General features: G+C 49.7%; 1 protein-coding gene across 1 annotated transcript in view; it reads left to right on the top strand.

Annotated features, from left to right (window-relative positions):
* FAM174B (family with sequence similarity 174 member B) overlaps nucleotides 1–14,923 on the top strand; it is a 32,975-nt gene that overhangs the window by 17,255 nt on the left and 797 nt on the right. The window contains exon 2 of the mRNA XM_066355340.1: nucleotides 329–460. Within this exon, the coding sequence (XP_066211437.1) occupies nucleotides 329–460 (132 nt within the window). The remainder of the gene's footprint in view (nucleotides 1–328; nucleotides 461–14,923) is intronic.

Genomic DNA, 14,923 nt, shown 5'->3' with positions numbered 1-14,923 from the left:
CGGGCCAATGCTCTACCACTAAGCCAACTGGCCAGGGCCAGGGCTAGATTTTCTTTGCATTGATTTTTACCTTTTTAAAATACTGCATTTGGGCAGTATTGTTTATTCTGGTTACTGTGTTTTCCAGGGCTCAGGGCAGATAGAGTCATCTTTGTTTTGTGGTTGAGGACCACCAAGGGTATGCAGGTCAGGAACATGCCCGAGGCCCCATGGATGAATGTGCAGGGGCTGGGATATTGGCTGGACCTCCGGGAATCCAGGCTGGGGACAGCAGAGTGGTGTGCCCCAGTGGATCATGGGAGTTCTCAGGAGTACGCTTCTATTCCAGGTCAGGAAAGAGGTTGAAGAAGACCCGCAAGTATGACATCATCACCACCCCGGCCGAGCGAGTGGAAATGGCCCCGCTGAATGAAGAGGATGACGAAGACGAGGACTCCACAGTGTTCGATATCAAATACAGGTGCGGGCAGGGACAGCAGCTGCCTCCTGGGCTCCTGGGCTGGGGGGAGGGGGACGGCTCACCTTTGAAAATCCCGCAGGGCCAGGTGGGTGTGTGTTCTTGTTCTCTGGCCAAACGGTTGACCCCGGGCTGTGCTGCTTGTGGGGGGAACTGCTCTGACCCTCACGACGGCACACAGCACCCTGAAAGCCGACAGGAAAGGCAGATAGATGGTCACTCCCCACTTTTCCCAAATGTAAACACTGAGCGGGCAGCTCTGCAGGAGCAGAGGGAGGGCTGAGTTTCCGAAGAGAAGCGGGCCGTGAACTTGCGGGGGACTTGGTTTGAGCGGCCCGTCTGCCACACACCAGGCACACAAGCGGAAGCTTCTCTCTCAGCCTCTCTTGAATTAATTCCCGAGAGCACAGGGTGGGAAGGGGTGTTACTCCTGGGTGAGATTTACTGATGAGCTCCAAAGCAAGTGTGTTTCCTTAAGGTAACCTGTGGGCAAGTCAGCATGTGACTTCAGGAGTCACTTAGTGTGGTTTTTGGGCTGTACGTCAGACCTGGGAGTCACTTAGTGTGGTTTTGGGCTGTACGTCAGACCTGGGAGTCACTTAGTGTGGTTTTGGGCTGTACGTCAGACCTGGGAGTCACTTAGTGTGGTTTTGGGCTGTACGTCAGACCTGGGAGTCACTTAGTGTGGTTTTTGGGCTGTACGTCAGACCTGTGGGATTCTCAGTGTGAGAGATGGGGTGAAAGTCATTTAGAAATGAGGGCTCAGGGATCCAGAGACAGACAGGATGCTGCTTGCCCAGTCTCAGTTATCCGTGGCAAAGGTGAGACACAGATCCAGGCTGGGCCCAGTCCCCAGCTCTCCCTTCCCCGGGCTCTCTAGAGAAACACAACCAGTAATCCTATATCTGTGTATAGAAAGAGGTTTATTAAAGGGCCAAGCTTGTAGTTCTGAGAACCAGGAGAGCCGAAGGTATAAGTTCTAGTCTCAAAGCAGGAAAAGACCAATTTTCCACCTCAAAAACAGGCAGGTGGAGAGAGCAGACGCTCCTTACTCTCCTCAGTCTTCTGTTCTAGGCAGGCCTCCACCGGATTGGATGAGGCCTGCCCACACTGGGGAGGGCAAGTGACTTCACTCAGGCTGCGGATATTATTGTTAATCTCATCCCAGAACACCCTCAGCCTGGCCTGTGGTGGCGCAGCAGACAAACTGTTGACCTGGAACGCTGAGGCTGCCAATTTGAGTCCCTGGGCTTGCCTGGTCAAGGCCCATATGGGAGTTGATGCTTCCTGTTCCTCCCCTCCTCTCTCTCTGACTCTCTCTCTCTCCTCTCTAAAATGAATAAATAAATAAAAAAACAAAGCACCCTCAGACATGCCCAGAATAATGTTTGATAATATAAATATCTGGGTACCATATGACCCAGTCAAGTTGTCACATGAAACTGACCATCACACATGGCTTTTCCACACCTGGGCAGGTAAGTCTCCCACCCCGCCCTGACTTCTCCAGCGTGGCCCTGGCTGTTCTCCGCCCTTGACCCTTCTGTATAAATCAGTGGTCATGTAAAGCAAAACAGCATCAGGGAATTTGATTAGAGCCGTATGGACTCTGTTGATCAGTTGAGGGAGAACTGATTAACCCCTTTCTGTTGACTTTTCCAATCCCTGAACATGGAATGACTTTCCATTTCTTAGATATTTTCAAAAATGTCTTTCAAGACTTTCAAAAAGTTCTTCATAAATGTATTATAATGTTTTGGGTTTTTTTTGTATTTTTCTGAAGTTGGAAACGGGGAAGCAGTCAGACAGACGCCCGTATGTGCCCGACCGGGATCCACTCGGCATGCCCACCAGGGGGTGATGCTCTGCCCATCTGGGATGTCGCTTTGTTGCAACCAGAGCCATTCTAGCGCCCAAAGCAGAGGCCACAGAGCCATCCTCAGCGCCCGGGCCAACTTTGCTCCAATGGAGCCTTGGCTGCAGGAGGGGAAGAGAGAGACAGAGAGGAAGGAAAGGGGGAGAGGTGGAGAAGCAGATGGGCGCTTCTCCTGTGTGCCCTGGCTGGGAATCAAACCCGGGACTCCTGCATGCCAGGCCAACGCTCTACCACTGAGCAAACCAGCCAGGGCCTATTGTAATGTTTTGTTAGCTATAATCCCAGGTATTTTGTATTTTGAGACATATATGCTTTAAAATACTATTTTCTATATATTCATGTCTAAAACCATGGCTGTATTATCATATTTGCATGTCACTGATATTGGAAGTACAGATAGTGTGTTCATCTCACCTAGAAGACACAGACAGAACACAGATTGGTCACAGATCGCAGTGTCAGGGAACAAATCATTAACCATAATTTATATTAAATTTTTTTTAAAATTTATTGACTTTTTAGAGGGATAGGAAGGGAAAGAGAGAGAGGGAGTGAGATCATAGTTGCTTCACTTCAGTTGTTCATCAACTGATTCTTGCATGTGCCTTGACTGGGCAAGCCTGGGGTCTCGAACTGGCCACCTCAGTGCTCCAATTTGATGCGCTATCCATTGTGCCACCACAGGTCAGGCATAACCGACATTTTTGGTGAAGAGCAGCACCTTTTGAGAAGAATCAAAACAATTAGTAATATTTATCCATACTGCAAAATAATACACACATGAGAAAATTGGCGACTGTACTGCTTTTTTTTTTTTTTTTTGTATTTTTCTGAAGCTGGAAACGGGGAGAGACAGTCAGACAGACTCCCGCATGCGCCCGACCGGGATCCACCCGGCACGCCCACCAGGGGGCGATGCTCTGCCCCTCCGGGGCGTCGCTCTGCCACGACCAGAGCCACTCTAGCGCCTGGGGCAGAGGCCAAGGAGCCATCCCCAGCGCCCGGGCCATCTTTGCTCCAATGGAGCCTTGGCTGCGGGAGGGGAAGAGAGAGAGAGGAAGGAGGGGGGGGAGTGGAGAAGCAAATGGGCGCTTCTCCTGTGTGCCCTGGCCGGGAATTGAACCCGGGTCCCCTGCATGCCAGGCCGACGCTCTACCACTGAGCCAACTGGCCAGGGCTGTACTGCTTTTGAGGCTAAGACATTTTAGCTGTTTCACGTTTGGTGCCCAGACAGAAAACAGTGTGGAGAAAACCATGTCCTCACCGTTAGTCACAATAAAGAGGGTCTGCTGCACCCTGCCGGCCGGGGGCTGTTGTACAGCCGGAGCACGTGGTGGCTTAAGTAGAACAACGTACCGTTTCGGTTCTGAGCCACCGAGCAGAATTTCATCCTTATTTGGTGGCCAGAACAACTCCTTGGGAGCCACAACACGCGGAGCCGTTTTCATAGCAGCCTCCTCAGATCTTGCTAAATAAGAAGAGACCCTGGACAAGGAGCTAAAACAATGAGTCTGTCTATAGACAGAAATTCTATCCACAGGCTTTTTCTGAAGTGGAAGGTGGAAGAGGGGCCCCTTTCTTGAGTATGTGGATACAAGTGTTATTGTCATCTGAAGGCTGCTGGACTGAGACCGTTTCTGGCATAATGAAGAGAAGGTGATCTTCAAACCACTGTCCCGTTAAGAAACTTCCCACAACTTGTCTCAGTTCTTCAAGTAACAGAACAAATAAATCCTTTTTCCAGGCTGACGATTAGTGCTGTTGTTGGCATTGCTGCTGGCTCTGAAACTCAGCACCAAACACACGCGGTTTTTAAAATTTTTTAAATGTTTTCACTTTTACTGAGGTATGATTGACAGTCCTCACTGTATGAACTTAAGGTGTACAGAGTAATGACTTCACATACGTATGTTGTCAAATGATTGCCACAGTTAGCTAACATCTGTCACCTCGTATAGTTACAAAAATTTTCTTCTCTTGTGACGAGAACTTTTAGGATCTGTTCTCTTAACACCTTTTAAAATACACCATAAGGCCTTGGCCGGTTGGCTCAGTGGTAGAGCGTCGGCCTGGTGTGCAGGAGTCCCGGGTTCAATTCCCGGCCAGGGCACACAGGAGAAACGCCTATCTCCTTTCTTTTCTTTTTTTTTTTTTTTTTTGTATTTTTCTGAAGCTGGAAACGGGGAGAGACGGTCAGACAGACTTCGCATGCACCCGACCGGGATCCACCCGGCACGCCCACCAGGGGGTGACACTCTGCCCACCAGGGGGCAGTGCTCTGCCCCTCCGGGGCATTGCTCTGTCACGACCAGAGCCACTCCAGCGCCTGGGGCAGAGGCCAAGGAGCCATCCCCAGCGCCCGGGCCATCTCTGCTCCAATGGAGCCCCGCTGCGGGAGGGGAAGAGAGAGACAGAGAGGAAGGAGAGGGGGAGGGGTGGAGAAGCAGATGGGCGCTTCTCCTGTGTGCCGTGGCCGGGAATCGAACCCGGGATCCCTGCACGCCAGGCCGACGCTCTACCACTGAGCCAACCAGCCAGGGCCACGCCCATCTCCTTTCCATCCCTCCCCTCTCCTTCCTCTCTGTCTCTCTCTTCCCCTCCCGCAGCCAAGGCTCCATTGGAGCAAAGTTGGCCCGGGTGCTGAGGATGGCTCTGTGGCCTCTGCCTCAGGTGCTAGAATGGCTCTGATTGCGACAGAGCGACGCCCCGGATGGGCAGAGCATCGCCCCTTGGTGGGTGTGCCGGGTGGATCCTGGTCAGGCGCATGCAGGAGTCTGTCTGACTGCCTCCCTGTTTCCAAGTTCAGAAAAATACACACACACACAAAAATACACCATAAGCAGTGTTAACCAAAGTTATCATGTTGTGTATTATGTGCCCAGTGCTTACGTGTCTCATAACTGGAAGTTTGTGTCCTTTGGCCACCTTTACCCAGTTCTCTCCTCCACAGAACACCTGCCTCTGGTAACCACAAATCTGGTTTTTTTCCTTAGGTGTGTGGTTGTTTTAGATTCCACATGTGGCCTTGGCTGGTTGGCTCAGTGGTAGAGTGTCAGCCCGGCATGTGGATGTCCTGGTTTCGATTCCCGGTCAGGGCACACAGGAAAAGCGACCATCTGCTTCTCCTCCCTTCCCCCTTCTCTCTGTCTTCTCTTCCCGCAGCCATGGCTTGATTGGTTCAAGCGCGTTGGCCCTGGGCACTGAGGATGGCTCTGTGGCGCCTCTGCCAGGCACTAAATATAGCTCAGTTGTGAGCAGGGTCTCAGATGGGCAGAGTATCGGCCCCAGATGGGGTTGCTGGGTGGATCCTGGTCGAGGTGCATGTGGGAGTCTGTCCTTCTATCTCCCCTCCTGTCACTTGGGAAAGAAGGAAAAAGAAAAGGATTCCACATATGAACGAGAGCATACAGGATTGGGCAGAGCATCGCCCCCTGGTGGGCAGAGCGTCGCCCCTGGTGGGCGTGCCGGGTGGATCCCGGTTGGGCGCATGCGGGAGTCTGTCTGACTGTCTCTCCCCGTTTCCAGCTTCAGAAAAATACAAAAAAATAAATAAATAAATAAAAGCAGCATTCAGTTTGTAGATATTTTGTTTAGGACTTCCTTGTTTCTCTTAGTGACTGAGATTGGTTTGTTGTTTCCTTACTTTGTAATATCCTCGTCAGGCTTTGGTAAAAGGTTGACTAGCCTCACAGAACACGTCGGGTGAGTGATTTATTTTTCTTTTATGTGAAATAGTTTATGTCAGATTAGAATTATTTGTTCCCTGAATGTTTAGTAGATCTTGCCAAAACTGGCTGGGAATCGCCTGACGCCTTTCTTTGTGCAAAGATTTTGAAAAACTGTTGATGTTCAGTTCTTTGAACAGCTATAGGACAATTTTGTCTTTATTTATTTATATAGCAAAAGAGAGAGAGAGAGCGAGAGGACAGACAAACAGGAAGGGAGAGAGATGAAAAGCATCATTCTGTAGTTGTGGCACCTTAGTTATTCATTGATTGCTTTCTCATATGTGCCTTGACTGGGGGGTACCAGCTGAGCCAGTGACCCCTTGCTCAAGCCAGCGACCTTGGGCTCAGGCCAGTGACCTTGGACTTCAAGCCAGTGACCTTGGGTTCAGGCCAGTGACCTTGGGCTTCAAGCCAGTGACCGTGGGCTTCAAGCCAGCGACTATGGGGTCATATCTATGAGTCCATGATCAAGCCGGCTATCTTGGGGTTTTGAACCTGGGTCCTAGATGTCCCAGGCCGACACTTTAATTCTCTGCGCCACCACCTGGTCAGGCTGTCTTTATTTTTTCCTTGGGCCAGTTTTGATGGGTTGTATTTTTCTGAGATTTTGTTCATTTCATTTAAGTCTTCAAATGTCTTGTCCAAAAGTTTTTCATAATATTCTTTTATCATTTTTTTTAATCCTTATAATGTGTAGTCATGGTCCCTTTTCATCCTTAATATTGATTATGTTTGCCTTTTCTCCTTTTTCTTGATCCAGCTTGCTGGAAGTTTAATTTTATTCATCTATTGTTGGTTTGTTTGTTTATTTATTTATAGATTTTATTTAGAGAGAGGATAGAAGAGGGGGAGGAGTGGGAAGCATAAACTCATAGTAGTTGCTTCTCATATGTGCCTAGACCAGGAAAGCCTGGGGTTTTGAACCTGTGACCTCAGCATTCCCGGTTTATGCTTTATTCACTGTGACTTTGGCTTCTTTAATCCTCTCTATTACATTATCATTTTCAATTGGTTTCTGCTTATCTTCCTTAAGCTTCCATTGGGTGTGGTCTGTGGTTTCTTCTAACTTCTGTTGACTCTATAGTTCATTGGTTTTCAGCCATCTTTCCTGGAGCGTTTATTCTGTAACTGGATCCACTCTGCCACGCCCCAGGGCTTTCCTTATCACTGCTGGTCACTGCCCGCCTTCCTGCTTGCTGGGAAGAACTGGACTTCAGGTCGCTCATGTGAGAAGTTTGTCCTGTTCATGGTTGAAGTGATATCAGGATATCAGTGAACTTGGCATTAATCATTAGACACAAGACCGCTCTACTCCTTGAGCTCAGAGACGACTGACCGGGTAGAGAGAGACCACTGAGAGGCTTGCCTTATCACAGGTGTAGTGTGTGGTAGAGAAATTACAGAGGAGAAAAAGGGGGAATAAAACTGCCTGTGAGCTCACTGCTCCGTGATAACCACTAGAGTGTGTGTGAGTACACATGTGAAATTTTCTTTCTTACAGAAATAAGACCACATAACACATGCTGTTTTGGGACACTTTTCACCTGAACGGCATATTGTGAACAACTTTTCAGGTCACTACATTTGAAAAGAATGATGATTTTAGGAGCAGTGTTCTGTTTAGTGTTTTTGAGAACGTCTGTGTCTACACGTGATAATCTGTTTACAGGTCTGTAAAGCCAGTAGCCAGGGCCACCATCACAGCTGTCTGGCCCATGCAGGTTCGCATTGGATTCGGACAGTTGGTAAAGAAACAACAGAGCCAAAAACTGATGGGCCATCATCTTTAATCCTAGCTTGCACCCGGAGGGCAAGTAAAAACACACACTGGGCTCCAAAACCCACTCATTCAATGCTCACAAAGCCACTGACTTATCTGAGTTTCCTAGAATCAAAGGTTTCTAGCTCACCAGACTCTATACACCTCTGTTCCCCATCTCCTTCCTTCACTCTGCACAAACTCTGCACAAACTGGCTTCTCACTTAGCACTCCACTATCTTGGCTGCTTCTCCTGGCCTCCTCCACGTGGCCTTTCTCTGCTCTCTCCTCTAGTGATAATCTCAGGAACTAAGAGAGCAAGCTCCCATTCTGCTCCCATTTTATAGTGTAGAAATCCAAATCTTTAATCCAACATACAAAATAGGGAAGTGTCTAATATCATACAAAGTCACTTATCTGGGGCATGATGGGATTGTACCACCCCACATCAAAAAGGGTGGGAAAGGCTTAGTCCTAAAACCAAGCCCCAGGCTACAAGGATCCTGCCAGCCCATAGCCCGCCCCCAACACACATTAACAGCACCTGGGCAACGGCTTCCACGTGGGCAGCGCCATCTTTAACAAAGCAAGCATAATATATTTTATCTGCCCAACAAGGTCCTTGTCTTTCCTGTTTTGACATAGTTCAACTAAACATTTGGTTCCCTCCTGGAAGCGGTGCGTTGAAATCGGTTGGATCGTGACCTTGGTGATTTCCTGAGTGAGTGCAAAGAGGAAGACCATGTTTCTGGTGCTGGGACAGTCAGGCAGTAACCTGGCCCTCTCTATTACACGTGTGTACTTCTGGGAACAACTCAGGACTTAGGTCCCACACACCTAAGCCAGGCAGGAAATGGAGAGACGGTGTAAAGCCAGTAGCCAGGGCTGCCACTATCAAAGCAGCCGCCTGGCTCATGCAGGTTTGCATTGGATTCGGACAGTTGGTAAAGAAACAACAGAGCCAAAAACTGATAGGCCATTTTCTTTAATTCTAGCTTGCACCCGGCGGGCAAGTAAAAACACACACTGGGCTCCAAAACCCACTCACATTCAGTGCTCACAAAGCCACTGACTTATCCGAGTTTCCTAGAATCAAAGGTTTCTAGCTCACCAGCCTTATTCTCCTTAGTTCCCCATCTCCTTCCTTATCCCAGATACAAACTCTACACAAACTGGCATCTTACTCAGCACTCCGCCATCTTGGCTGCTTCTCCTGGCCACATGGCCTCTTTCTGCTCTCTGCTCTGCTCCCTCTGCTCTCTCATGCTAATCATCTCAGGCATCTTGTCTTTGAAACCGTGCTTCTAGGATGGGGGGCGGTGCTCTTAGGTGCCCCGGTGTGTGTACAATACAGAGGCACCGGGTACCAAGAGAGCAAACTCTCGTTCTGCCCCCATTTTATATTGTAGCTTCACAACCTCTAATCCAATATACAAAATAGGGAAGTCTCTAATACAAAGTCACTTCTCTGAGGCACTATTGGATTGTACCACCCCACATAAAAAAAGGGTGGGAAAGGCTTAATCCCAAAACCAAGCCCCAGGCTACAAGGATTCTTAACACACATTAATATCACCTGGGCGATGGCCTCACGTGGGCAGTGCCATTTTTAACAAAGTGAGCATAATACATTTTATCTGCCCAACAGATGGTCAGTAGTGCGAGGCTGCAGCCAGTCCTAATGTGCCTGGGATGTTATAATCCATGAGATGAGACCTCTCATGTGTAGGGCAGAAGTTGAGGGAAGACCTGTAGAAATGAGATTTCGACCCTGTACTTAAAATGGCTAATTGAAAGAGAGGAAGTGGACCTTGGCCAGTGGCTCAGTGGGTAGAACATTAGCTCAGTGTTTGGACCTCCTGGGTTTGATTCCTGGTCAGGAGAAGCGACCATATGTTTCTCTCTCCCTCCCTTACCCACTTCTTCCCTCTTTCCATCCCACAGCCAATGGCTCAGTTGGTCTGAACGTCAGCCTCAGGCACTAAAAATAGCTCAGTGATTCAAGCATTGGCTCCAAACAGAGGTTAGCTGGTGGATCCCAGTTGGGGCACATGCAGGAGTCTGCCTCACTATTTCCCCTCTTCTCACCTAATAATAATACAAAAATAATAAAATAAAAAGAAAGGGAGGAAATGGTGGCTAAACAGAGTACTGAGATCCCCTCACCCCACCCCAGGGCTCTGAAATGGTCCCATATTTCTAAAGGCAGCTAAATCCTGCTTGCATGTGTTTGGAACTTGGCCGGCCTTGCATGCAATTATGGCTGATGTTTTGGGCCTCTCTGCATCCCTGGTTTATTACAGGAGACTTTTGTGCCACCCTCTGGGCATCCCCTAAGGCAAAGCAGATGCCGCCCTTCCTGCCATCTGGCTGGTAGGTGGCTTCGGCAGCTGTGACAAACACTGTCCAGGGTCTGGTGCTGGGAGAACATGCTGCTTCCTGAGAGAGAGGCCCCTGTTCCATTGCTTCTTAAGTTTGGAAAAAATGTGGCCTGTGGGGGGGGGGCAGGCATGTGTTCTGGAATTGCCTGCCGCCCACCCTCTTGTACATAGAGCTTCCTGTGGGAATTTAATTAGAAACTGATGAGATTTCCGCTACAACACTGGAGGCCATGCCTGGCATCTTGTCTTTGAAACAAAGGGCATTTGGTGCCTGTTTGCAGCAGGGGGACCCCGGAGGCTAAGTGGGGTGTAGGAGAATACAGATTGACTTGCTTATTCCTAGACTGAGGTGGGGAATCAGGGTCCCCAGGAATACCCAGGGGCAGTTGCTAAGCACACTCAGGGCAGGCAGGGACTTGTCTGAGTGGTTGGGCTGGAAGGTCCTAGTGCCCACTCATCTCATGCTTCTAGGGTGGGGGATGGTGCTCTTAGGTGCCCCGGTGTGTGTACAATACAGAGGCGCCGGGTATCGCGAGCTTCTGAGGCATGGAGGAAATCACAGGCCACCTGGGGGGTTGCAGGCTCCCCTGCAGATGTTGGAGCATCTGACCCGGGCTGGAATCTGCATCAGGGGGCGTCCCCAAACCAGTTCGAATAAAGCTCTGCCGGCCCTCTCCCCTGCAGAGTGCTGAGCTCATGCGTTCAGAGTGGGCATCTCACAAGGCATTTCTGTTTCTTTGAGAAGCCATATGGGCACTTGGTGGGCACTTCTCGGCTCTGGCACTGTACCTCTTAAAAGTTTGCATTTTATAGCTGTGAGGAGCAAGGCTACGCAAACAGGAATTTGTGTGGCGATGAAAATTGACCACTGGGTGAATCTGACTTAATCAGTTTCCTGTCTACACACATACACAGTTTACAGTGCTGCCTAAGAATCTGTCAAAAAGGAAAAAAAAAAAAAAAAAAGGAGAGAGAAAGGAAAACAGCACCAATAACCCTGACAATGCTTTTCTAGAAGTTAGCCACATTTCTCAGTTTTGTTTTTTTCCCCCGTGTTTGGTGTCCTGGTGTGAAAATGGTTGGGCCGTGGAAGCTCCCAGGCGTGCATGGCGGTCCTCACGTCTGTCCATCTCAGATGCGCTCACAGGTGGGGCCTCGCTTCCTCCCCCGGCTTGTCCTTCACTGTTCCTTCCGGTTGCCTGCGCCCTCTTCCGGACACATTTTCGCTTGCTGCACCAACAGGTCAGCTGTCTGGGTGCTGGACGCGCTCTGGACGGGTGCTTTGATGTAGAGGGTTCTCTCCACAGTCAGACAAGCTTCTTGTAGAACAGAGGACTTGGACAGGCTGGGACACGTCCCTCTCATTCTCCGGAATGGTGATGGCACAATGTCATTATACAGGACAGCTGGCAGTCTGAAAGGAAGAAGCGTGGCTCATGGCATGTAAACAGGCCTCCACTTCCCATGGAGTCCCCAGGGAGGGCGGGGGCAGGTCAGCATTGACATCCTCATGTACCTGAGTGGTGATGCAGGAATGTCACGGGCAGTTGGGCAGTTCTGGGGGAGAGAAAGGGGCCGAGGGAGTCTTCTTAGAAATCTCCGCTTGTCCCCTCTTCATGGGCCCAGCTCATGAGCTTGCTGATCTCATTCGCCATAAGTGCAGGATGGGGGAGCCTAGCCCTGCCCTCCGCAGCTTGTGCTGTGACAGGGAGACAGCCAGGGACACCGCACTTCCAGGAGGACCTGGTGAGCAAGTGCCACAGGGAGGGAGGAACAGGGGGCTTCCCCTCCGGTCAGGAAGCTCTCCCGAGGAGGTGAAACCTCGGGCAGGTTTGAGAGGCCCAGAAGCAAGCTCACAAGTGGCTTAAGGAGTATGGAGGCGTGAGGGTGTTGCAGGAAGTAGGTTTGAGTAGTGGACGGTCAGCAGGCAGTGTGCCTGTGCCCCCGGGGCCTTCCTGGGCAGTGGGGGGCATTCTTGGGGAGACAGATGCCGTGAAGAGACCGAGACGGTACAGCAGCCTGCTTACTCCGTCTCTGTGTCTGCAGTCCCTGGACCGTCCTGAGTCCTGGTCTCACCAGACGGTCTGGATGGGGTCACATCCTAGTGGAGAGCCCCAGAGAGCCAGTGGCTTCCATGGGTGTCTGCAGGTGCCCAGGGCGACTGCTCCCCATGCCAGTGGGAGAGAGAGCTGCTGCTGTGTGCTCTTTCCCAGCGGCCCGGGAGGTTTCGTTCCGCTGTGGCAGGGACCCCAGCGTCAGTGACGCACTGGGTGAGTTGTAGAGGGCCCCCTGCCGTCTGCTTTGTGTACGTGTGCGTGTTTAATCCCGGCAGCGCGGGAACGTCGGCAGCCGCACAGAGGAGCCTGGCAGGGTGTCCGGGGCACGCTCTTAGTGCATCTGTAACATGGTGTGATACCAGCTCAGAAATGCTGGGATGCCCATGACGACGAATCCTTAGCAGGCTGGTGCTATGGAAAGTCTGCCCCTCCGCGAACGATGGCGTCTGCCACAGTCAGCAGGCCTGCTCTGGTTGATGTTGGTGCCAGTGCGTTCCCGCTGCGGTGCAGGTATCAGGAACCGGGTCCCTTCTCTGTGGACCAGTTCTTGGTTTGGTCTTTGAAGTCTTTGCTGTCCCGTCCCCATGCCTTGGGCCCCGCCCCTCGTCCTCGCTGGTGAACTTGCAGGGGACGCAATGGAAGACCTGACTGTGGCGCAGGCCTGGGGGGAGGCGGAACTCTGAAGCCCTCAGGCTGCATCTGTGCAGTGGGGGCGAGTGCTTGGGCCCCCTGGACGTCAGTCAGTGGGGGTTAGCCCCGCCCCCAGCTGGCAGAGAGGGCACTGGCCACTGTAAGAATGCCGACCGGCCCGGTGTGGCTGTGCCATGGGGCCTTATCTTTATTTTCTCTAGTCTGGTGACCCTAGTGGCCATGTCTGTATTTTCTTCTTTTTTTATTTATTCATTTTAGAGAGGAGAGGGAGAGACAGAGAGAGAGAAGGGGGGGAGGAGCTGGAAGCATCAACTCCCATATGTGCCTTGACCAGGCAAGCCCAGGGTTTCGAACCGGCGACCTCAGCATTCCAGGTCGACGCTTTATCCACTGCGCCACCACACGTCAGGCCTCTGTATTTTTTCTTTAAAAAAAATTTCTTCCTTTTTCTTTTGGGAAATAATTTCAAACTTAAAAAACATTGCAAAAATAAAAATAGCATAAGGGGACACTTTGCCCAGATTTTCCTGTTTTAACATTTCATGTCCTTTGTCTAATGATGGACCTGTATGTGTGAATGCAGAGTTCTTTTCTTACCTGTTTGAGGATAAGTTACATATATTATGTGTATATAATACTTAAGTGTATGTTTCCTAAAAAGAGGATGTCCAAATCTTTTAGTAAGTAATTTCCTGGTATGATAATAATATTTGAGATCATACAACATTATGAAAAGAGGTTGTGGCCCTAGCCCAGTGGTCGGCAAACCGTGGCTCGAGAGCCACATGCGGCTCAATCAGATTGAGGACGTTTTTAGCAAAGGCCAGTTTAGGAGTACCCTAATTAAGTTAATAACAATGTACCTACCTATATAGTTTAAGTGTAAAAAATTTGGCTCTCAAAAGAAATTTTGATCGTTGTACTGTGGATATTTGGCTCTGTTGACTAATGAGTTTGTTGATCACTACCCTAGCCGGATGGCTCAGTGGTAGAGTGTCGACCTGGCATGTAGATGTCCCAGGTTAGATTTTGGGTCAGAGCACACACAAGAAACAACCATCTTCTCCACCCCTCCCCCCTTTTTTCTCTTTCTCTTTCTCTCTTCCTCTCCCACAGCCATGGCTTAATTAGTTCCAGTAAATTGGCCCCTAGTGCTGAGGATGGCTCTGTGGAGCCTCCACCTCTGGTGCTAAAAATAGCTTGGTTGTCGAACAACGGCCCTAGTGGACATAGCATTGCCAGTAGGGGGTTTGCTGGGTTGGGACACATGTGGGGAGTCTGTTTCTCTGTCTGCCCTCCTCTCACTTTAAAAAAAAAAAGAAAGATAAAAGTTGTTACTTTATAAATTCTAATAAATCCCCACTCTTTTTCCATGTGTGATTATATAATGCCCACGATCAAACATCAGTAGACAGTGCTGGTGGCTCTGACCTCTCAGAGTTTCCCGCCTTTTCTAAGTCCCACTAGATGATGTCTTGAATAGATTTTAAAGGTGAATGAGCTCAGACCAGGGTCTTGTCTGCAAAGAGCTTTTAGACTAAGCAAGAGACAGACATGAAGCAGGTAATTTTATGAACTTGGGGTCAGCAAACTGCGGCTCAGGGGCCAAATCCGGATTAAGGCCTGCTTTTGTACAGTTCACAAGCCTAGAAAGACTTTTATATTTCTGATGGTTGAAAAAGAATCCAAAGAAGAGTAACATTTCACAATGTGTAAAAATTACACGCAATTCAAATTTTGGTGTCCATAGAATAAAGTTTTATTGGAACGCAGCCACACCCAAACATGTCTGGGCTGTCTGTGGCTGCTCTTGCCCCACAGTACTGGGTTGAGTCAAAAAATACTTACTTTGTGGACTTCTAGATAAAACTTTTGCTGAGCCCTGCTGTAAATCCCTGTAAAATTTCTAGGGAGGAAAAATATAAGGAGAAAAAAGATTGTGGGATAGGGGGTTTGTGTGGAGAACTAAGAAGGGATCCTGAACTGGGAGCTGAGGGAGAGAAGGAGTTACTTG

This window comes from Saccopteryx leptura, chromosome 13, assembly GCF_036850995.1.
Source record: "Saccopteryx leptura isolate mSacLep1 chromosome 13, mSacLep1_pri_phased_curated, whole genome shotgun sequence".
NCBI lineage: Eukaryota > Metazoa > Chordata > Mammalia > Chiroptera > Emballonuridae > Saccopteryx > Saccopteryx leptura.
This window is presented reverse-complemented; position numbering and strand designations above follow the sequence as displayed.